Source organism: Cebus imitator, unplaced genomic scaffold, assembly GCF_001604975.1.
Source record: "Cebus imitator isolate Cc_AM_T3 unplaced genomic scaffold, Cebus_imitator-1.0 Scaffold9, whole genome shotgun sequence".
Lineage (NCBI taxonomy): Eukaryota > Metazoa > Chordata > Mammalia > Primates > Cebidae > Cebus > Cebus imitator.
Window position 1 is genome coordinate 4946525 of NW_016107324.1, and position 24851 is coordinate 4971375.

The 24851-nt window shown below is 33.4% G+C and overlaps 1 protein-coding gene across 4 annotated transcripts in view; it reads right to left on the reverse strand.

Annotated features, from left to right (window-relative positions):
• CUNH8orf34 (chromosome unknown C8orf34 homolog) overlaps positions 1-24851 on the reverse strand; it is a 440182-nt gene that overhangs the window by 247974 nt on the left and 167357 nt on the right. For all 4 annotated transcript variants that reach the window (XM_017544836.2, XM_017544823.2, XM_017544830.2 and 1 more), the window contains 2 exons: positions 24628-24800; positions 16406-16572 (listed from right to left, as the gene is read on the reverse strand). In XM_017544836.2, coding sequence (XP_017400325.1) covers positions 16406-16572; positions 24628-24800 — 340 coding nt within the window. The remainder of the gene's footprint in view (positions 1-16405; positions 16573-24627; positions 24801-24851) is intronic.

Sequence of the window (24851 nt, forward strand, 5' to 3'; positions counted from 1 at the left end):
TGATACTCTATCTCAAAAAAAAAAAAAAAAAAAAAAAAAAAAAAAAAAAAGCCTTACCATTAAGGAGAAAACAGAAGAATTACATTTGACTTCTCCTCAGAAATGATGCAAGCAAGAAGAGAGAAGGATGAAATAGCTAAAGCATTGAGGAGGGGAAACCACAAAAACACCAACCTAGATTCCTATACCATGTGAAAATATCAAGACTGGATAGGGAAAATGTGGCACATATACACTATGGCAAATTATGCAGCCATCAAAAACGATGAGTTTGTGTCCTTTGTAGGGACATGGATGAACCTGGAAACCATCATTCTCAGCAAACTGACAGAAAAGCAGAAGATCAAACACCACATGCTCTCCCTCATAGGCGGGTGTTGAACAATGAGAACACATGGACACAGGGAGGGGAGCACTACACAGTGGGGTCAGTTGGGGGGAAATAGGGGAGGGACGGTGGGGGGTGGGGAGCTGGGGAGAGATAGTAAGGGGAGAAATGCCAGATGTAGGTGATGGGGAGGAAGGCAGCAAATCACACTGCCACGTGTGTACCTGTGCAACAATTTTGCATGTTCTTCACATGTACCCCAAAACCTAAAATGCAATAAAATAAATAAATGGGGGAAAAAAAAACTAAGAGAGAAAAAATACTTTCTTAGACAAATAAAAATTGACCTCTCTTTCAGCAAATGTCAAAAGAAGTTCTTCAGAGACAGAAAATTATGTATGTCAGAAACTTGGATCTGTATAAAGAAAAAAATGAGCATTACAAAATAAAGAAGTGAAGGTAAATAAAAGCTTTTGTTTTTAGCTGGGCACGTGTCTCACGCCTGAAATCGCAGCACTTTGGGAGGCCGATGTTTGGGGATCGCCTGAGGTTGGGAGTTCAAGACCAGCCTGACCAACATGGAGAAACCCTATCTCTACCAAAAATACAAAATTAGCCAGGCATGGTGGTGCATGCCTGTAATCTCAGTTACTTGGGAGGCTGAGGCAGGAGAATCACTTGAACTTGGGAGGTGAGGTTGCGGTGAGCTGAGATCGCACCATTGCACTCCTGGGCAACAAGAGCAAAACGACTTTGTCTCAAAAAAATAAAACAAAACAAAAAAAATAAACTCTTAAAACAAGTGGATTAAATCCCACAATGAATATTATAAAGAGTTTTCTACCTATAAGAAAATTTTCCCTGATCTGTGTAATATCTGTTCAAAAAAAAAAAAAAAAAGAAGAAAAACTTTTGTTTTTCTTAGTCTTAATTGATAACAGATAGCTGTTAAAAATAATAATAGTAACAATGTATTAAATTGTCTGTCTATGCATATGTATGTGTGAAGTAAATGATGACAGTAATACAAAGAATATGAGGGAAGAATAAGGAGTATTTTGATATTATAAGGTATTTGAACTACCAATGAAGCAATATAGTATAATTTAAAAGTGGACTTGGAATAGTTATAAATATATATTGCAAACTCCATGGCAACCACTAAAATATGAGAAGTATGAGTGATATGCTAAAAAGGGAGAGAAAGTTAAATTACATAAAATGCTCATTTGAAACCACAAAGGCAGAAACAGAGTGGAAGACAACAATGGGAACAAAGAACAAGAATAATATATAGAAAACAGGAAAAAAATGGTAGATAATAATCCAACTGCATCAATAATTACTTTAAATGTTAATGGTTTAAATATACATATTAAAAGAGTTCGCCAGAGTGATCAAAGCCAATATTTGTACTATCTACAAGAAACTCTCTTTAAATGTAAACAAGCATAAAGACTAAATTAAATGGATAAAGATATACCATGCTAATACTAATCAAAAGAGAGATTAAGTAGCTATATTAATTTCAGACAGAGCAAACTTCAGAGCAACAAAATCTATCAGGGATAAAAGAGGGGCTTAGAACAATAAAGGAGTTGATTAGTCAACAACATATAACAATCCTTAATATTTATGTGCCTAACAACAAAGCATCAAAATACACAAGATGGAAATTGACAGAACTGTGAGGAAATGTGGATAATTCTATTATTATAATTGAAAGTCTCAATATCATCATCATCATTTCACTTCAGAAGCAAGACCAAATTTCAAGTTTAATTTTGAATCCTCATAAATTCTCATGAGGTAATATTATGCAGACTTGACTTTTATATATAAAAATTATTTTTTAGAAGTAAAATGTGCAGTGAAATGCACAGATACTAAGTGTACATTATGGATTTTGATAAATGTATGCATCAATATAAAATATTTCCATTACCCTTGAAAGTTTCCTTATGCTAATATGAAGTCTATCCCTCGATCCCCACCTGTTCTGATTTCTATCACTATAAATTATTTTGGCCTGTTCTTAAATTTCTTATGATTAAATTAATATGGGATATAAAATTTGTGTCTAGTTTCCTTTGTTCAATGTGCGTGAGTGTCTTAGCTCAAGGTGACAAAATAAAATGCCATAGATAGGGTGGCTTACATGAGAGAAACTTATTTTCTCACAGTTCTGGAGGCTGGAATTGTTAAGATCAAGGTGCCAAAAAGGTCAGTGTCTAAAGAGGACTCTCTCCTTGGGTTGTTGATGGCTGCCCTCTAACTGTGCCCTCACATCCTTTTATCTCTATGTGTGCAAGAAGAGAATTTCTCTCTCTTGCTCTTCTTTTAAGGGCTTACAACTCTATCAGATTAGGACCTCACCCTTATGATCTTATTTACCCTTAATTACCTCCTAAAAGTCCTAACTCTACATGCAGTCCCATTGGGGTTAGGGTATCAACATGGATTGTGGGAGGACAAAATTTAGTCGGTAGTGGTAAGATTTATCCATATTGTTACTTGTATCAATATTTAATTGATTTTTATTGTTAAACAGTATTCTATTGTATGAATACTCAACAATCGGTTTACGTATTCTCCTGATGACTGACATTTGGATTTTCTGTTCAGGCTATTTTGAATAAAATTGTTTTCTTATGCAAATACTTTTATGAACATATATTTTATCACCCTTGGGGAAAATATCTAGAAATTGTTATGTCATAGAGCGAGTAGATGCTAAACTTTATGAGACACTACTAAACAGGTCATACAAAGTGATTGTAAAATTTTGCATTACCACTAGCAATGTTTGAGAATTCCAGCTGCTTCACATACTTAGCAACATTTGGTGCTGAGAATCTTTAATTTTACCAATTCTAGTTGGTATAAAGTGGTGTCTCAATGTTGTTTTAACTTTTATTTCCCTGATGGTTAATATAAGTTAAACATTCATCAAGTGCTTATTTCCCATTTATCTCTTTTGTGAAGTGCCTATTAAAATTATTTTGTATTTTAATTAAGTTATTCATCCTTTTAAAAAACTGATTTGTAGGAGTTCTGTATATATTCTAGATACACATTTGTCAGGTATTAATATATTGTATATATTTTCTCTAAGTCAGTGAGTAGCATGCATTTACCATTTTTCTTTTTATTTTTTTTGCGGAGCAATCTGTCATTTAATGAAGTTTATCAATTTTTTATTTTATTCTTAGTGATTTTTGTTATCTCTAAACAATTTTTGCCAGGACAATGTTTTGAATATATTCTACACTTTCTCTAGAAGTTTTATAGTCTCTGCTTTTATGTTAGGGCTATAATTCATCTCAAAGTAATGTTTGTTGTGGCATAAAGTAGAGGGGTCAAAGTTCATTCCCTTTCTTTACATTTTATCAATTGTTCCAGCACCAATGGTTGAAAATATTTTCCTTTCTGTATCAAATTGCCTTGGTGCCTTTGTTAAAAACAAATTAACCACATATGTGTGGATCTATTTCTGGACTGTAATCCATTCCACGAATCTGTTATTCTAGCCTTATGTCAATACCACATTGTCTTGATTATTACAGCCTTAGGGTAAGTACTGCAATCAGATCCTGTAATTCCACTGATGCTATTGTTCTTTCTTCACATGATTTTGGCCATTCAAGGTCATTATTTCCATATAAACTTTAAAATTTAAATGTTAACTTTCTAAGCCTATTAGAAATTCATTTGAGACTGTACTGGGTCTTAGATATTTAATTTAACAATATTTTTAAGTGTATATATCTATGTTTATAAGGGTTATTCACGTGTAATTTTTTAAAATGTCTTTGCCAGGTTCTGGTATCAGCTATGGTGGTTTTCAAACAATCTGAGAAGTGTTCCCTCTGTTCTATTTCCTGAAAAAATTTGTTACATTTGGCATTATTTCTTTTCTAAATATGTAATTGAATTCACCAATGAAATCATGTGAACTGGAAGTCTTCTTTTGGGGAAGCATTTTGCTTACAAATTTAATTTCTTTAACCGACATGGGGCTATTTAGATGTACTTTTCTTCTTATTTTACATCTGGTGTGTTTTGCCAGAATATTTTTCCAGTATATCTAAGTTGTCAAATATGTTGGCAAACATTTGTTTGTAATAGTCTTTTGTTATCCTTTGTGCCTGTAAGATCTGTAGTCAAATTAGATCCTGTCTTTCATTTCCAATATTGGTAATTTGTGGTTCTCTTTTTCCTTTGTCAGTACTACTAAGAATTTTTCAGTTTGGGCATTGCTAATATGCTGTATGTTCACATATTTTGATTTTATTGATTCACTGTATCGGTATTATTACCTTTTTTCTACTTATTTGAATACAATATGCATTTATTTTCTAGCCTTTTAAGACAGAAACTTACATCAATGATTTCAAAACTTTCTTGTTTAAAGCTCTGAGTTTCTCATTAACCACTTTTTTGGCTATAACTCCAAAAATTTTATGTGTTGCATTTTTATAACTTAGTTTGAATTATTTTCTATGTTCTCTTTTTATTTTTCCTTGAGCCATTTGTTATTAAAAGTGTCTTATTTCCAAATATTTTGAGATTTTCCTAAGTGTCAGTTATGGATTTCTAATTTAATCATGTTGTGATAAAAGTATAGAAAGTTGACACTACATATGAACTATTTCTATAAAAATTTTATCTGCACTTGAAAACAATTTGTATTATGCAGCTGTTTGGTGTATTATACTATAAATTTCAAACTACAATAAATGTTGATACTGTTATTCCAACTTCTATATCCATACTAATTTTTCTCTACTTTTCTATCAATTATTTAGAGACATGTATTTAAATATCCAAACATGATATCCCATTTGTCTTCATTTTGTCAGATTTTATGTATTTTGAAACTCTGTTTTAAATGCACATACATTTAGGATTGTTATGTCTTCCTGCTGAATGTACTTTTAATCATTAAGCTATCTTTCTTGTGCCTACTTTTTGCATATAAATCTTTTGCTAACTTTATATTTTCAACCTCTCTGGTCTTCAGAGTGTGAATCTTAGAGCCCACTTACAAGTCTTGCTTGTTTATACAGTCTGACAACCTCTGCCTTTAATTGGTGTGTATAATCCGTTTATACTTAATGTAATTATTAATATGTTTGGGTTTAAGTTTACCATTCTGCTATTTTCTATTTGCCCCAACTGCTCTGTGTTCATTTGTTCCTCCTTAGTCAAATATATTTTAGTATTTCATTTGATGTTCTCTATTAGCTTTTTAGGGAAAATTCTTTGTATTTTTTTCACATTTTTAAGTGACTGCTCTTGAAATTAAAGAAATGCATTCCTAGTTTATTATGTTCTACTTCCAATAAATATTGTATCACCTATTATAATAATATATCAGTTTTAGCCTGTAATTTCATTTACTCTCATTATTTATACCAGTTTATCACATAATTTTTCTGCTGTGTTTATTATAAACTCTATACTACATTGTTTGTATTTTTGCTTTAAGCAGTCAATTGTCTTTGAAAATTAATGAAAAGTAAGATAGTCTTACATATTAACCATTTTAGGTAATCTTCATTCTTTTCTATAGATCTGATTTTTCATCTGGTCTCATTTCCTTCTAGCCTGAGAGATGCTTTAACAGTTCTTATAACGTAGGTCTGCTGATAACATGTTCTCTCAGCTTTTGTTTATCTTAATTATCTTTATTTTGCCTTCATTTTGAAAGATATGTTTACTGGATGCAAAATTTTGGAAGGCATTTTTTGAGCACTTTAAAGCAATTATTCCATTGTGTTTTGGCCTTACTTATTCCTGACATGGTATCAGTGGATATTTCATCATTGTTCCACTATTGTACTATTGTTTTTCCTCTGAATGCTGTTGAGTTTTCTAACTAAATTTTAGCAATTTGACTATAATGTGTGTATTAGTCTGTTTTCATGCTGCTAATAAAGGCACACCTGCAACTGGCTAATTTATAAAGAAAAAGAGGTTTAATGGACTCATAGATCCACATAGCTAGGGAGGCCTCACAATCATGGAGAAAAGCAAAAGGCATGTCTTACATGGTGGCACACAAGACAAAATGAGAGCCAAGTGAAAGGGGAACCCCCTCATAAAATCATCAGATCTCACGAGACTGATTCACTACCATGAGAACAGTATGGGAAAAACCACCCCCAGGATTCAATTATCTCCCACAGGGTCCCTCCCACAATAGGTAGGAATTCTGGGAGCTACAATCCTAGATGAGATTTGGGTGAGGACACAGCCAAACCATATCAATATGGCTAGGTGTAATTTTCTGAGCCTGTTTTATCCAGAACTTCTTCTGGATTCATGCTTTTCACCAAATTTGGGGATAAAATGGACATTATTTCTAAAAATTTTTTCCCATTATTTTTCTTTATCTGCAAAATTCTGATAAAATGTCTTATCATTTTGTATGTTCCACTGGTCGATTAGGCTTATTTTATTTTTTTCTTTAATCTTTGTTCTTCAATTTGAATTATTTCTGTTGACCTATCTTCAAGTTTGCTGATCTTTTTTTCTGTATTATTTGATAAGCTATTAATCTTACATAGTAATTTTTAAAATTTCAGATACTGAACTTATCAGTTCTAGACTTTTCTTTGGTTCTGTTTCTAGTTTCAATTTTTCTGCTGAGATTTTCCATCTATTTATTCCTTGTGTTCTTTTCCTTCAAATGCATATAATATGTATAATAATTGCTTTTTACAAGTCTTCATTAGCTAATTACAACATCTGCATATATTGAGGTCTATTTCTATTGTTTACTTTTGGTTGATTCTTTTTAAGGATGCTGGCTTATGTGATCTTCTCTAAAGGATGTTAGTTTTGTTCTGTGAGGAATTAAATTAGAGAGTACATTTTAAACAAAATGGCATTTCTAAAGCAATAATCAGGTTTGTTATTTGACAGAAAAAGAAACAGCTCCATGAGCAAATAATCTGAACTTTACTGTAAAAGAAATATTGCTTTCGTGATTTTGGTGTTTTTTTTTTTTTTTAAATGCATGTTCTTGTAAAGCAGAGACATTGTAAAAATAAATGAGTAAAATGTATGTTTTTAAGATTTTCTATCTCTCAATTGAAAACTGTAGGTGGAAAATAACCCCATTCACATTCTCAATTTTCCTTATCAAAACAGAGTTGCATGGAACTTTTTGGCCCTTTTGTGTCTAGACTATATATATGAATGAAGATATGTTTCCCATCTTAAACTACTTTCTATGAAAGATGCCCTTAACTCAACCACCAAGATATCGAACTCAGATGGTATCAAAATATTAACAATGCTAACTGTGAAATTTTCAGATAAGTGCCAAAAAGTCCATAAAGACAAGATTAGTATATCAGATGTAACCTGGGAGAAGAAAGGAAAGAAAAAGTTTTGTCGCTATTCCCCAACATCTCGTGATATTTTTGCTTATATTAATAGATGTGAATTTTCTGTATTGTGAAAAAATAAGAGGCTGCATTGTAATACAAAAGTGGTATACAGCCTGCGTACGCTTTGGAAAATGTTCACTTATTTGAGCCAGGCTTGGAATTCTGCACGTTCCATTCCCATTATAAGTTGGAATTCATGGGGCCAATAAAGTTGTGTTTCTACATGCCCGATGCCATCTTTTCCATGCTACAGGAAAACCCCAGAGTGTCTATGACTATAAATCAGGGAGGCAGATAACCTCTTATTAGGTTGATGCAAGAGTAATTGCTACTAAAAGTAATGGTAAAATTGCAATTACTTTTGCACCAACCTAATAACAAAAACAAATGCATATACATATAATAGAAAATCAGATATATGATTTTAACTTTTCATACTTTTTAAATAAAAAGCTTGAATATTTCAAATTGTTGAAAATAATTGGTTCAAACTACATGACAAATTTGAACATGGTAATGCTCTTTTATAATGAGTGCATTGTCTTTAAATAGGCAAATAGGCCAAGATTCATTCTAACACATTAGGGAAACTTCAAGTTCATATGACATGAGCTTTTCAGAAAGTTGTCTGCAATCTTTAAAAGAAAGGAAGAAATTAGAAGTAAGGCTTGACTATCGAGAAGATAGTACTTGTTGAAATAATTCCTAACTATGTGGAGCATTTGTAACTGAGATTTTTAAGATAAGACCAAACATTTAAACCCCTAAGGCCAAACTTCTATGGTCTTACTTTATAACATGCACAAAACTTATATGCTAAAGACAGGAGAGGAGCTGGTATAAAAATGATATGAATTATAGTAGCAAGTCTTTTTTCTAGCTCTAATTCTTTTTTCCTTTCTTCCTGAGACAAAGTCTCACTCCGTTGCCCAGGCTGGAGTGCAGTGGTACCATCACAGCTCACTGCAGCCTGAATCTCCTGGGCTAAAGTGATCCTCTCCCCTCAGCCTCCCAAGTAGCTGGGACTGCAGACATACACTATCACAGCTGGTTAATTTTTTTTCATTTTTAGTAAATATGAATTCTCCCTATGCTGCCCAGGCTGGTGCTGAACTCCTGAATTCAAGAAGTCCTCCAACCTATGCCTCCCAAAGTGTTGGGATCACAGGCTTGAGCCACCATGCCTAGAACTGGCTCAAATTCTTTATCAGATATACTGAACACCTTCTATGCATGATTTACTTCATTTTCACAAAACCCTAAGATATGAATACTGTTATTACTTCCATTGTGCTGATAATGGGCTGATACTTGAAGGAAGTTACAGTCCTTAAATCATATAATTGGGGTCAGTGGCGAAGCTTCAAACAAGGACTACCTGAATACAAAGCTCACACTATTATTACTTCTAATACTATGCTATTTCATCTTCCATATAATTAATTTCCTGAGACAAATTTAGACTTTGTTTTACTATATTAATAATACTCTATTTTAAATTCTTAAAACACAGAGTGCTCCCAAAATGTAAGTAATTAAAAAGTAATTATGAGGGCATATGAGAGCATTTAAGAAGCGAAAAAGAGCTAGTCCAACAAATCCTCTTTGGACAATTCTTGAAAAAGTTTTTTAAAAATTAAAACTGTACGCGAAATTTTTTATGTCATTAAGTGCCATAGATAAAAAATAAATAAAAGTATATATGAAACTTTAAGAAATTCAAGAAATTCATATAAGAAATTCATCATTTATTAAACTAAGACATTCAATTATATTTTGCAGAAATAAAAAAAGTAAAATAAAATCACTAGATTTGATTTATCTCAATTAGAACACTTAAACTTTTCGATTGTGTTCTTTAGTGCTCCTCTATTTAATAGTTTCAGAGCAATTGTAAAAAATATTTGATATTGTTATGGTTATTTTCTCTCTGAAATTATTGAACAGAAGACATTTTTTAAAAGAAAATCATAAGATATTCACTTCAAAAATAATTCATACATAGGACTAGCTTAACATTTGAGATTTTGAAAGTGGGTTTATAATATACTTTTTTAAAATACTTGAATAAAACTACAGAAAAGCTGTCATTTTCCAGATGTTGAAAATAATCAAAAAGTTTTGTGCCCATTCTTCTGTTAACATGTGTTTAGTATTCAACTTCAATAATCTTTTTTTTTTTTTTTTTAAGATGGAGTCTAGCGCTGCTGCCCAGGCTAGAGTGCAATAGTGCAATCTTGGCTCACTGCAACTTCTGCCTCCTGGGTTCAAGCGATTCTCCTGCCTCAGTGTCCCAAGATGCTGGATTACAGCCATGTGCCACCATGCCCAGCTAATTTTTTTGTATTTATAGTAGAGATGAGTTTTACCACGTTGGTCAGATTGCTCTTGAACTCCTGAACTCAGGTTATCAACCCACCTCAGCCTCCCAAAGTGCTGAGATTTCAGGTATAAGCCACCATGTCTGGCCAACTACAGTAATTTTAAGGTTTCTATTCAGAATATTTTAATAAGTTGTTGGGAATATTGTGATATATTAAAATTTAAATGGAATCCTATAATTATACATTCAGTTTTAAACAATTCAGTAAGAGTTTTAATGCTTCTTTAATATCTGCTGGTTTTGATGTTAAAAGGCAACTAATCACTGAATTAATTACGCTTCTTTACACATTTTCAACCAAGAAAAATATACAATAAAGAATAAAGTTATGATTTCCCATTGCTTTCAAATGACTCTTACATAGAACACAAAATTTAAATTCAGTCAAGTTATATGAAAATTATTACTATGGCTAAACAAACGATCTTAAAATATAGCATCACCATTTTATAAAGCATTTGAAGTAGGCAAGTTTATTTTGAAAGCAACAATACCCTAATAATATGTAACACTACTTTTCAATTTAGTTGAGGTTTGTTTACACAATGAATTAATGTGAAACCGTCAAAATTGTGCTGCTTCCAACATTTTCATATTTATAATTCAAGACATTTTAAGCTTACAGATTGTCAACACTTTTATAATTTTATTTACATAATGCATGTAAACTTATAGTACAAATTTCTAATTTTTTTATGTCTCCTTGTCTCTCTACCTTATTCCTATCCTAAGCTCAACTTTTGCTACCAGAGATACATGTGTAGGCAGATTAAACACTTACACAGAAGGAAATGAAAGACAGTAGAGTAATTTGCTACACAACCTTAATCAAATCATATAGATATCTATCCTTGCCTTAATATCCATGTTAAAAATGAAAAATTTAGTGCTTTGTGTTGATACAGCCAACATTTTGGCTTGGAAATACATATATAGCCTTACCTCTTATCTTTTTAAGCTTTTAGTTTTTTGTGGGAAACATAAATTTTTGCTGTTGTAGGCAATTTCCCAAAGCTGAAAGAAAGCTTTTTTTTTTTTTTTCCTTTGCCTATAGCATACAAAATGTATCTGGGTTCGAGGATATACATTTATCTGGAAGAAAAGCTTTGTATAGAAATTCTAGTGTCTTTTGTCAACTATTCCTGTTCATCATGACAAAAAGAAAAAAATTAAAAGCACTTTCAGAGAAATAATCTCATTTTTTTTAAATTCCCACAACATTCCTGTGGAGTAGGAAGGTCATATATAGTCACCAGCACTTTATAATTAATTACTTGACCTGAGGTGACAATAATAGCAAGAGGTAGCATGAGGGCTGGACCTGGGTCGTTAGAGTGTTTGGTAGCCAGTACATTTAGCTATACACCGCTACCACCACCACATATGCATATCACACTGTGGCTCATGCCTTTGCAGGGTACTCAGTGAAAAGCTGTGACATAAACATGTAAAAATATATTATTCGATATCATTGGTATGTCTCAAAAAACATGTAGCTTATTCAAAGTGATAGATAGGTTTTAAACAACTCTTTCCACAAATATATTGGAAGTGGCTGTGTCTTAAAGTTTTCTAATAGGTGTATAATTGAGATAAAAGGCATTTGTCAATAATTTGAGTTTAGATTTCATTTTCAAACTATTGACATTTATTCCACTATGTTGATCTGTTTTTACCATTGATAATTTTTTACAAGAAAAGAAAGTAATATTTCTTTCTAAAACCATAAAAGTAAATCACATAGGATGATGCATATATTTTTGTGGCATGCAGATTTATATTTATGTAAAGAATAATCTATCATTTGCAAATGTTTTGATATTTTGTTGAAAAGAAACAAAAGTGAAGAATGAAGAGTATAAAAAACAAAACAATTCTAAACACAAAACAAGTAAATCTAGAAGGCAATAAAAGGGACTGAGTCACATTAAGCAAAAACAAAGAATCCTAAATAAAGTTTTAACATAGTAATATGATGAAAATGAATCATAAAGAAACCATTTTCTCAAGTTTATGCTAGAATTATTTTATAATTTATGTGATTTTCCTACTCTAAGCAGTTCATTTTTGAAGTGCTCCTGTAAAATACATCAGGAAGGAGGACATAAGAGAGTGATAAAAACTACATTAGCCAGAGCAAGGCTTCATCTCTTAAAAAAAGAAAAAACAAAGTCCTTAGACTTCTTATGAATAATCTTTTTCATGAATAACCTTCATTTTAAAGTCATAACTTTTCTGTTATCCTGATTACCTCCAATGACCAATATTCACAAGCAAAAAGAAACAAAAAGATAAACATTTATATGTATAGTCCTCTCTGTTTTAGATTATTTTACATACTTTATTAAAATATAGGTACATGGATGGGTAGGTGAATTTTTCCTTAAACATTTAGTGTTCCCTCTCTCTTCCTTTTTAAGAAATTTTACATCATTGAGTGACAATATTCATTTCTCATTAGGCAAAATACATGTTCTTATTTTGTCAATGTGGGCACATTCTTCCTTAAGAAGCCTCCAATTTAAAAAACAGAACAGAGAGTGAATTGGGTGAATATTTACTTTATAAAGGTTGATCAGAATGTAAGAAAAAAGTGTCAAATGATCACCTCAGTGTGTTAAGTCCTTCTAGTAATTTGTTTTTATTACAAAATTTAGTAACATATTGAGGTAATAGAAACTCAATGACTATATTCAGCAAAGAATCCTAGCATAACTATACTTGCTCTTGATTATTCATTTTAAAACATATAAAAGGTATTTGCAATCACCTTGTTTGTTTTTGGCAATATAATTGCCAACCTGGGAAACATGATGAAATTTCATCTCTGCAAAATTTTTGATTTAATTTTTAATTTTATATAATTATAGGCTAAGACCAAAAAGTATGAAACCTAATTAATATTGTTTCCTTTTTGGCATTTTTAAATACTTGCCCCAACATCAATTCTGAGAAACTTTAATAAATGTTTTATAAATTGTATAGGATAGTAATACCCTTTATTAGAATGGATGAGAAAAGCAGTTATATATTTCAAATAATGCTGATGTTTTTAAATGAATATTAATCATAAAGAGAATAATCAAAAACACAACTGAAATTTGCTTTTCAACAAGAATAAGATGAAAATGCATCTAATGTAAGAAAAATAGCTCACTGCAGGCTCCACCTTCCAGGCTTAAGTTTATCTGCCTACCTCAGCCTCTCCAGTAGCTGTGACTACAGGTTCATGCCACCACACGTGACTAATGGTATTTTTTTGTAGAGATGAGGCTTCATCATGTTTCCTAGGCTGGTCTCAAATTCCTGGGCTCAAGAAATCCACCCACCTCAGCCTTCCATAGTGCTGGTATTACAGGCATAAGCCACTATGTCCAGCAATAAATCTCCCATTCTACCATTGTAACTTGTCGTTCCATTTTGGAAAATTATTTATTTTATTAATTTAAAAAATATGTGAAGATTCTCTATAACATTTTATTCACTGTGGTCACTAATTGCCAGAACAATTACTAAAATACTTGAAAATATATTTGAGCATGAGATGACTTGTCAGATATTTTATTCAATATCTTCTATAATTACAGCACCAATTTCAGAGGTGCTTAAAATGATTATGTCTTAAAAATTCACAAGTTTGGATGTTTCATTATCTGACAAATGTTAATTCCATATTAAGCTACTTCTGTACTGTGAATTTGTCAGTACCATTTAAAGCAATCTTACAGAAAGTATTTAATCTACTTAAAAATTACAGATGTTATACTATAATATTTTCATATGCCCAAAACATTTAGAAAAGAAATCCACAAATATATAAACAACTGTGAATAATTAAATATTAATCAGTATATATTAACAATGCTAGTTTCCTTAAACAAAACAAGAGTCACAATAGCTATTACAAACTTCTACTAGTTCAACTAACAGGATTATTTTTCCCATTGAATCAAACAATTTTACTGAGGAATAATCCTTTTTATATTAATGCTAAATAATTATACTTTTCACTTGTTTATCACTGCACAAGGTTTACAGAGTGCTTTACATGCACAATAAATATTCTTCAGCCAGTTATATCTTGGTATAGATGACAAGGACAAGTTAAACATTTAAAACACATAAGCTATATCAAACTCATCTACAAAATGTTGCAGTTCCAAAAAGATACTTTAAATATCAGATGTCTCTGACGCATCTTACAATGATTCTAAATAAACTATAAAATTTGATTTCACATAAATTTCCCAGAACTTAGCATTTGTATTTTTCTCAAATAGGCATAATCACATATGCTTCACTGGAATCGGTTTCAAAAACAGGAAATTGAATATGGCATTATTTTAGGGAAAAGCCCAGTGGACTTGTAACATTCCAAGCTATCACAGGATAATCTCATGACCTAGAGACCAACATTATTACATTGCTTGCCACCTGTGCTGAGATATGTGGAATTACATGGAGAAAGTCCAAACCTTCAAATATCTCTTATTATTAAAGTTGCTCAGACCACAGGCTGAAATCTAAAGAATTAATGAGGACTAGTTATTACTTGCTCATCATTAGGTAGTCTCCAAGACTCAATTCTTGGTCTTCAGCTTCTTGGGAGACTAAAACCTTCAGACAGGGCAGCTGAGATCTAGGGAGTACTGGCTTGGTATGGACACCTGCATCTCCTGAAAGAAACCCTGGATCTCACTTGCCTCTTCCCTGTTACTGACCAAAGCAGAGGAACCATTTACAGGTATAGTTACGGAGCACAACCACAAAAGAGCCCATACCTACATGGGCAAGCCTACAATGACCACACCCTGACTGCTGAGCTTACATCTACTTGCTCTTCGGGACTAACCAGAGGAATCAGCTTCTCTAGGAAACATTCCTTGATCACTGTCCCTCACCTCTTCTACTTTAGGTGTTACCCCTATATACAACTTTGTGCTTCATCCAATTAGTGCAGGTAGCAAACACTATTAGAATGACGAATTTACATTTGTAACTGGAACATCACAATGTAAAATTCCTTCAAACACAGATCATGATGATTTTATTTTTATGTTCCCAGGCCCAAGCCAAGTACCTAGCATATAGTAAGTGCTCGGTAAATGTTTGTTGAATGAAGCTACCACTGCTACATACGGCATGTCTGCCACGTTAATGATCTGGAGGTGAGGATAAGACCCAACTGGAAGAGACCAACAGCATGTAGTGAAAATGCCATGTCATAGTCTCCTTAATGCTAGTATGAATGCAGTTTTTACAGCATCAGAAAACATCTTTCAAGCCTGTCACCATTGACACCTTTGTAGGCCTATGCATGAAGACAATATATCATTTTTTATAATGATAGTATTTTACTGCCATAAACACTTAAAACCAAGGAATCTCATTTAAAAAAAAACTTTAGAAAATATCTGTATTTTCTGAGATTCCATTCTATATGTAAAACATGTTTAAGGCTTTCAAATAATTATATTAATTGTTCTCTTTCTAAATAAAATACAACATCATATTGTTACAAAGTATTTGAAAATTACACTCTTTATTTTTCACAGAATAATTGAAACCATTGATTTAAAAACTCATTGTTTTATATGTGAATCACTCTGAAATAACATTTCATCTTCTTCCTTCAGGAAAATGATGTTCCAAGGAGAAGTTCAGTTTAAAAATTTATATAAAGAGATTTCTGATGAAGCAAAAACATACATAGACTACATTAAAAAATATTTTAAAAATCCTATATATATAAGATTAATAAGGTTTTCATGAAAGTAATAGACCTGAAGAAAGTCTGAAATCTCTTCAAATTTTCCTGTAATTTTTGGAAAACATAAAACATGAATTTACTATCTGCCTCTTTAAACTTTATTCTATTTTTCTAGAGCATCCTCAAAATAACAGGGGAACATTTTGGGTGAGGTTGAAATATGTACTTTGGTTATATTTTATAGACAATAGATATAAACAAGGCAATTATTATCAGAGAATAAAGCAGACAGACTTGAATTTTGATCACAGTTGCACACAGAATAGAGCTTGATTACTTAATCAGAAGGTAAACTGCAGCATACACAAAGCACAAAATACAGTCTAATAAATATTCACATGCTTAGGTTATTTCAATTTAGTTCTTACATGCAACTTTATGGGAGTCTAATGTAAATAAAAGATGTACTAAAAGGTTTTTTTTCCCTAGACAAGGCTACTCAAAACTTCTAAAATCTCTTAATCACTACACATTTTTTACAATGCCAGAAAAGAAAATGAGAAATTATTAATTTTTAAAATTACCCAGCAATTCCATTGCATCATCTTCATTATCAATATCTTCTTCTGTTACAGATGGGGTAGGGCTGTGGATGGACTCAAAAGAATCTTGAGAGAGCATCGCAGCCAGGAGTTTCTTATGTTGCTGTTGCTGCTGTTTTAATCCTTTAGTTTTAGGCTCCATCTTTAAGCTGAAGAAATATTTAAATGTTAATTTGCTGTGTTAAGAAAATCTACATATAAATTTCCATTCAGTTATTATGCAAATACATAGACACGTTACTAAAGTTTTCCCCAAGGATAATGGAAATATTGTCTTTCTTGGACACCCATTTGTACCTTGCTAAGGAATTCCCAAGTGAGTATAGGGAAACTGAAATCTGGCTCATTTAAGAGGGAAGGTGTTAATTTACTCCTACCTATTGTTACCATGTGGAAATTAAAGTCTACTTGATGATTTTCCGATTTTTAACGAGAAGCTAGAAAGTCCAGATTGTTAGTCCCTGATTTACCAAAGCAAGTGCATGTTAAGAAAAACACACTCAATGGGATATTTTAAAATACTATGGTAAGATGTTTTAAAATATTCAGCTTTAATTTTTTTTGCATATATGTATATAGTTGTCTCAACATCATTTGTTAAAAAGACTATTCTCTCTTTCATTCAATTATCTTGCTTTTATTTATAGTGCTTTTGAGTCTATCTCTTTGTATAGTTTTACTAGTGACGGCTCTTGGGTGTGTGGGTGTGTGTGTGTGTGTGTGTGTGTGTGTATTCAGTAGACTATTGTATTAGTATCAACATTTACCACTTGGAGTGAAATATGGATACCTTACTTCCATTTTGGACCCTTTAGTTTCCCTACTTTTTAATATTATTGAGTATCAGATAATGTTATAATTTTTATTTCAATAAATATCATTTCTAAAACTCATGAAGATAGTCCGTTGTATATATCCATATTTCTGCTCTTTCTGTTTTTCTTTCTTCCTTCCTGATGTTTTGAGGTAGATTCTTTCTTGCCACTGAGTTAGATTCACTGTTGCCACTCAGCTCTCCTTCAACTTTAGTGGGGAAAGGGAGTCACAAGTGTGGCAGGGAAGGAAAGCATGTCCCCTAACCATTTATCATCAGTGAGAAGAGTCAATTCTGGGCTGTGTCTCTGGCTACTCCCAGTTTTGTTGGTGTGGCTCCTGTTCAATCAGGGGAAGAAAACCTACATGGGCCACTTTTTCTTGCTAGTCTGGGAGCAGGGAAATGCCAGTTATTCTGTTCAGGGGAGAATTACAAGGTGCCCCTGCTGCTATGCTGTTCTTCTAGCCCTCAGGTTCCTAACCATTCCACCTTCCTCTTTACCCTTGTCACCGTTCTCTTTTGGTGCCTCTTGCTTTATTTCAGGGTTTATAAGGGTATGTAGTGAGGGACAGCAAAATGTAATTACTCTGTGTCATCTTGTCCAAACAGAATTGACACATGACTTGTTAATTAGAAAAGGCAATGGATATCTTTACACTGGAAAAATCTGGTGGACATCACCTTAACCAAGTGATCAAACTTAGCATTACCAATAATACTGGACAAATTGACATTATGTACTTCCTAATACGATACAATAGGGAAGTACATCCCATCAACAATGTAGAATTTTTTCCAAAAATATTTAATATGAATTTAATCAGAGAAAAATCTGACAAATGCAGATTTGGGGAAATTTTTCCAGGTAAGTGGACCGTAGTCTTCAGGGATGTAAATGTCACAGAAAAGAAACAAAAGGCAAAGGACTGTTGTAGATTACAGAAGACTCAAAAGACTTGACAACTAGATTCCACACATGATCCTTTATTACATGCTAGATGATAGATACATAGATAAAGGTCATAGATAAAATAAAGATGGTAATATATTCATTGGTGAATACAGGTGGAGGGAATGTGGATCTTGATATTATTACTTTTAAATTTTCTGTGGTTTGAAACTTTTAAAAGTAAAAAGTTGAGGGAAAAAATAAGAATAAATATATTAAAGCATACACATCTTAACAATATTTATCTTAACTTTATCTTCTACCCCAACTTAGTTTCCCAACATAAATAGGACTGTTGCTAAGATGTTGAAAAAATGCATCCCTTTTCAGGTAATTTTTAAATTTGAGTAACCCTTGATATAATTCCAAATGATCAAAGAAAATTATTTTTACTCTTTAAAAGTGTATATATAATATAAATATTCACTTGAAAATGGATGGGAGAATTTTATTTAGCTCCAGTCTCTTGCCGCGGCATCTGTCCTCTGCATCATTGCATTGCATTACATGTCTTTTAAACTAAGAAACAATATAACAATGTTAAAATCTTCCTTGACCAACTTTATTCATTGAGAAATAAACAAAACCAATCAAAACAAAATTTTAATTTGGATTTCTTGGCTGATAAATTTAACATGTTAAGCTGGAATTAACACCTAAATTATTTTAAAATAACAATATTCATGTAATATTTTAGCCCCATTAGCTTTTGATTACTAGAAGGGATATAGACACTGATTTGAATGACAATCAAATATAGTTCATCTATAAGATGAATAATTTGGGGCGAGTCATTCCTCCTTTCTTTTCCTCAGTATCTTTATCCATAATGCAGATTATAGTAGTACTTCTAATATATGGTGGTTGGACTATTAAAAAGGGTTAACTGACAGAAGAGCAGAAGATCAAACACTGCATGTTCTCACTCGTAGGCAGGTGTTGAACAATGAGAACACATGGACACAGGGAGGGGAGCACTACACACTGGGGCCAGTTGGGGGGAAATAGGGGAGGGATGGTGGGGGGTGGGAAGCTGGGGAGAGATAACAAGGGGAGAAATGCCAGATGTAGGTGATGGGGAGGAAGGCAGCAAATCACACTGCCACGTGTGTTCCTAATGCAACAATTTTGCATGTTCTTCACATGTACCCCAAAACCTAAAATGCAATAAAATAAATGGGAAAAAAAATTCTTCATAAATTTGTGGTGTATGTTGCATAAAATCTTGTTTCTTTAATATAACATAGACATTTCTTAATACTTTGCATTTTTTGTGGCCACCTTGTTTATATTGAAGTTGCACAAAACTGTTTACGGTTTCCCAAATGTACCTTGTTCTTTTTGGCTCTGGTTCAAGGATAGTGCTTTGAACATATTTTCATTGTTATATATACTATTTTGATATTGTTTGGCTCTGTGTCCCCACCCAAATCTCATCTTGAATTGTGCTCCTTTAATTCCCATTTATTGTGGGAGATAATTGAATCATGAGGTTAATTTCTCCCATACTATTCTTATGGTAGTGAATAAGTCTCACGAAATCTGATGATTTTATCCAGGGAAACCCCTTTCACTTGGCTCTCATTCTCTTTCTTGCCACCACCGTGTAAGGAGTCCCTTTCACCTTCTGCCATGATCATGAGGTTTCCCTAGCCATGTGGAACTTTAAGTCCATTAAACCTCTTTCTTTTGTAAATTGCCTAGTCTTGGGTGTGTCTTTATCAGAAGCATGAAAATGGATTATTACATATTTTAAAATAATAAATTTAACTCACCTCCTTAAAAAAAAAAGGGTTAACAAATGTAGAATAGCTCCTGGCAAATAGCTCTATTTATGACTGTTTAATAAATCAATTAAATTTCCCATCATAACGTTAAATTTTATATTGTGAATTTAATAAAAGGTAATAGAATATTATGCCTTATAATATTCTATGCTTACCAAATATATTTTATGTTTTCATGTAAAAGAAAGTTACAGCTTTAAGGCAATTTTTCCCCTTAGGAGTTAAATAATAATTCATAAAGTACAACTGTTTGAAGTAGATGTTATACGTACATTGTGACAACTGCTTCTGCCTATTATGTGCCTAAATATATATATAGGATGGTTCAATAGTAAATATTTTGTGCAAAAGTAATAAATGCTACATCTTGAAATGTTACTTTATATTAATAATCATAATCAAATGTTTATCTATAAAACATAATTATTTCTAAAAGGCCAACATATCTTCAAAACATGCCTGTTTATAGAAAAAGAGTATATCTATCGAAATACAAACTTAGAATTTTATTCCAGGACTATAAGTGTTTTTCTAGAATCCTTGGGGCTGGATGTGTCCTGCTGAATAAACTCTGTATTATTTAATATTTTCAGGAGGGTCTGTGGCCTCACCCTGTTAATCAAATACATCAGTATTTCTACATCATTATGTATCAGCATTCCCACTGAGTGGGATAAAGAAAGAATCTGCAGGGTTCAGATCAGGTTTTGCTATAATGAATTATGAAAATAACTTTGGTTCTCAGAGCATTTTGAATTTCACAATTACAGATAAGGATTGCAAGGAAAATATTTGAATAAATAACTGAGAGATGAAATCTCAAACACTGCAGTTAGGTAAAGTAAGATGGGGGCTGAGATTTGAGGTTGGAATTACAAGAGGCAGAGGTCATTTGAATGACACTGGGCAACTTGGACAAGAGGTCATCCTGTGACACTGACAAGGTTGCTTTCAGTAGGTGGTGGAAATAACATTCTGTTTGGAAAAGACTGCAAAATGAGGAGTCAGTGCACACAAGAAAAATACTGTGAGAAGTTTCTTTGAAAAGTGAATGAAAGAGAACAATTAATTAATAGCTGGGGCCAGGGAGACTTCATTTTTTAGAGAGAAGTCCCATCATACTTTCATGCTGATGGGAATGATCTAGGAGAAAGGAATGGTGCTGGGAATGAAGATAAGTGATGAGCTTACATGGGTGAGTGAGAGTAAGGATCTAGCACTGAGTGGAGGAACTTCCGCTAGGCGGGAGCGTGAGTGGCTCACCCATAACCAATGGGGAAGAGCAGAAATCCTAGGCACAAATGAGCAAGGTGCACAGAAAGTCTACTGGAGGAAGCTTATGGAGGTGTTCTTCATGAGCGCAGCTATTTTCTCTGTGAAACAGGAAACAGAGTCATTAGTTAAGAATAAGAATGGGGGGAAAAGGTTGGAGATTGGAGAAGAGCAGGAAAAACATGATGTCATCATTGAGGAGAATGGGCATGTGAACGGCAGAGGCAGGTGCAGCAGCATCACCAGGTAGTACCAGTGTGTCCCTGAAGTTCAGTGGTTGTGAATTCAATGACACTGGCCAGTGTGGCCATGTGTCCTTCTCTAGCCCAGGTTGGTTTAGCCACAGAATAGGCAAAGAATTAGATTTAGGCACGTAGAGTTTTGCCAGGAGAGTAAAACAGGAAAAGTGTAGCAGAAGAGTTGAGGGCATACCCAAGGGACCAATTACCATGATGGGGCATAGATAAACCTGAATAAGGAAAAAAAATAAATGAAGAAGTAGGTGGGTGAGAAGAAATAAAACTTTGGCAGTCTCAGTGTTTTGGAGGTCTCAGTTAAAGCTGAGTGTGAGACGCAATGAACTAGAAAGAAAGATGAGAGGCGGAAGTCAGGGAGTGAGATGCCTGAAATTGACATCATGGATTTGCAGATAATGAGAATGAGAAGGTCTAGGATATGACAGAGGGAGTGATGGGGGAGGCAGGGTGGAATTCAAGATACATGGCAAAGAGTAGCCAAAGAAAGTGAGAGGCCAGGTTTGGGGAGGGATCACCAAAGGTGTTGAAGCTGATTTCACCAATACAGCAGGGCTACTGGGGAGAGTGACAGGAGCCAGATATTTGTATATTCAGAGAAAGGGGAATGGCTGGCAGTAAGCAAATTATTGCTAGAAGAAGATGTGGAAAATTAACACACTGGGAAATTCAGAACAAGATGCATAACTAGAGATTGTTTTAGGGAGGAGGGGGCAAGATCTGGAAGCAGCAGAGGATAAAGAATGACTCCAGCCCCACAGCTTGTGAATCCTACAACCAGTAAGAAAAAATAGCAGCCTGAGGCAGGGAGGCAGGGGTGTTCATGCAGACAGTGTTGAGTGAGATCAGAACAAGGGGGTTTTATCTAAGAGCACTGAGGGTTCTGAGGCCCCTTTTTCCCAGATCTGAACCTACAGCTTAATGATAACAGCAATCTTAAAACAGCTTTCTGAAGAGAGACTGTAGAGCAAAGCATTTAAATGCACAGAATTTGAAGCAAGGCACCCCAGCTTAGTGACCTAATGGCTATCCAATGTTGGGATGGGGATGTAGCCACTTTGGGACTTAGTTTTCTCATTTTTGAAAAATAATGTTTTCATAAGGATGAAGTGGATTAAGATATGCAAAGCACATAGAGCAGCTTCTAAGTGGTAATTCATATCATTATGTGTTCAAAGAATACAAGAGGTACATCCTGGATATGTGAATGCCTCCTCTTGAGCCATAACACCCCACTGACTAATGTCGGTCAGTCATTAAAGTATAGTACACATTCATTCCTATTTAAGGGTAAAAGCTAATACTATAGTTACAGACTCTGAAGCCATTAAAAAGATTTTCTCCAACTCTTTCTGCTTCATCCAAGTCAAATCTAATGCTGGTGTAAATTCAGAAATCTTGCTTTGTATTAGAAGATGGAGAAAATATAGTTTCTAGTCCATAGTTTATTGCTGTTCTTGAAATTTAATTCAAATATACATGTATTCTTTCTACTCTAATGGGGCACTTGGGCAGAATTTCACCAGCTCTTTCCTGTCATAATAAATACCTCGATTTTTAATTTAAAGATAGAGGGGGGGAAAGATGAATAAAATTAAAACAAATATTTGAGAGACACATTCATGGACTGAGTTTTCCAGGTAAGGGATTCCACTAGGATTAGAGAAAAGGTTCCCCCTTATTGAGTAGTCAAGTGGGAATAAGAGCTCACTGAAGCTAGGAAGAAAATAGAAGCACTACCATTTGCAATAAATAGTTCTGATTATTATTATGACTAAATGAAAGTAAAATCAAAGTTGACACTTCTCTATTTTACACTTAAGAACTGAAGATCTACCGGTGAATAAAGATAAAGGTCCAGTAGGTTTTATAAGCCTGGTATTAAAAAAAAATTACCCTCGTTGACAGATAAAATTGATCTGGCATTTCACCAAGAAGGTAAATAGATCTTTATAAATGGTTTTCTTCTCCTCATACAGGACACTTCAACTATTTAAATAAGTTAAAAGTTATTTCTCATGGAAATAGAATCAATTTTCTGTAGGTCTGAAGCACCTTAATGAGTATTCTGAATTTTCTTCCCTGCAGCCAAGTGATAAGTCACTGCAAAGAACCCCTGAAAGCTATTACACTGTAGAAAATACAATTTTCTCCTTGAGAAAGAATAGTTATTGGTTGCTGCTAAATTTAACATAGAAAATACCAAGTTACTGTGGCTATGCTATGCATAGGGAAGACTCTTCTGCAATGGTCAGCTGGTAACATTCACAGAAAGTTTAACCTGCTGTCACATTTCCATTCACGAGTATTTGTTTTTGCACTTGTCTAAGCCATGCCTCCCATGATATTTTTTCACCCCAGAGCCCAGACACTTTGCAGTTTTCATTTTTGTTTTGAGTTTCACTTATTGCAGCTGGTATTACAAAAAAGTATTACTCTGACTACTGTTTTTCTAATAAATAAGATCTGGACATTTCAACATTCATTCACTACTAGCAGCACATGGGAACTTAGGATAAACCTCTAGCCACCATTTTGAGCATCAGGGATCTGAGTAAAATAAAAGTTTGGACTTTCAGATTTACATATGATAGTAGTTTCAAAATTTATAAAAAGAAAATGTTAATAAATACATTCAATCAGAGTTATCAACTCTACATTTAAATGGTTCTAACTGAGTTTCTCTCTCTTTATGGTCACCATTAACTTTGCCTCCTATGGTCTATTAAACATTTAACACTTTTACTATCCCTGATGATTAATGATATCTTTCTGGTACATCAGAAGTCCCTCCTTTCCAATTCTTAACAGCCAGCCACTCTCTGTTCAATATTATAGTAGGTCTTGGCTGGCAGTGTACCCTTGAAATTATTTATTTGGTTTTAGCAGCAAAGATATGGTGATCTAGATTGGAAGAAAAAAAAATCAACACCAAAACCCCAAAGCAGGTCTGAAACTCTCATTCTAAAAGACAGCAATTGATGTTTTTATCCTATGTAGAGACTAACATAATTTTCTATTTAAAAAATTGCTAAAAGGGATTTCATAAAAGCCATGAACTTGGGTTTGTTTTCCCTTTATCTTTTAATGACTAGTAATATAGCACCTTAGCAGACAGCTCATCTCACCTTCCTGCAGGGCTAGAGCCACTATCTTCACTTTCCCATTGGTCATTTTTGCTTCTTGGAATTGGAGGCTGTAGCATTTCAGCGGCTAGGGGATCCGCATCATTTTCTTCTCTACCAATCCATTCTCCAATCACACGGGGCCTCAGAAGGGAAGAATTAAATGCCACTGTTTCCTGAAGACAAGAAAAGAATATGCTGTTTTAGATGGCTTTTTCTTATTAACA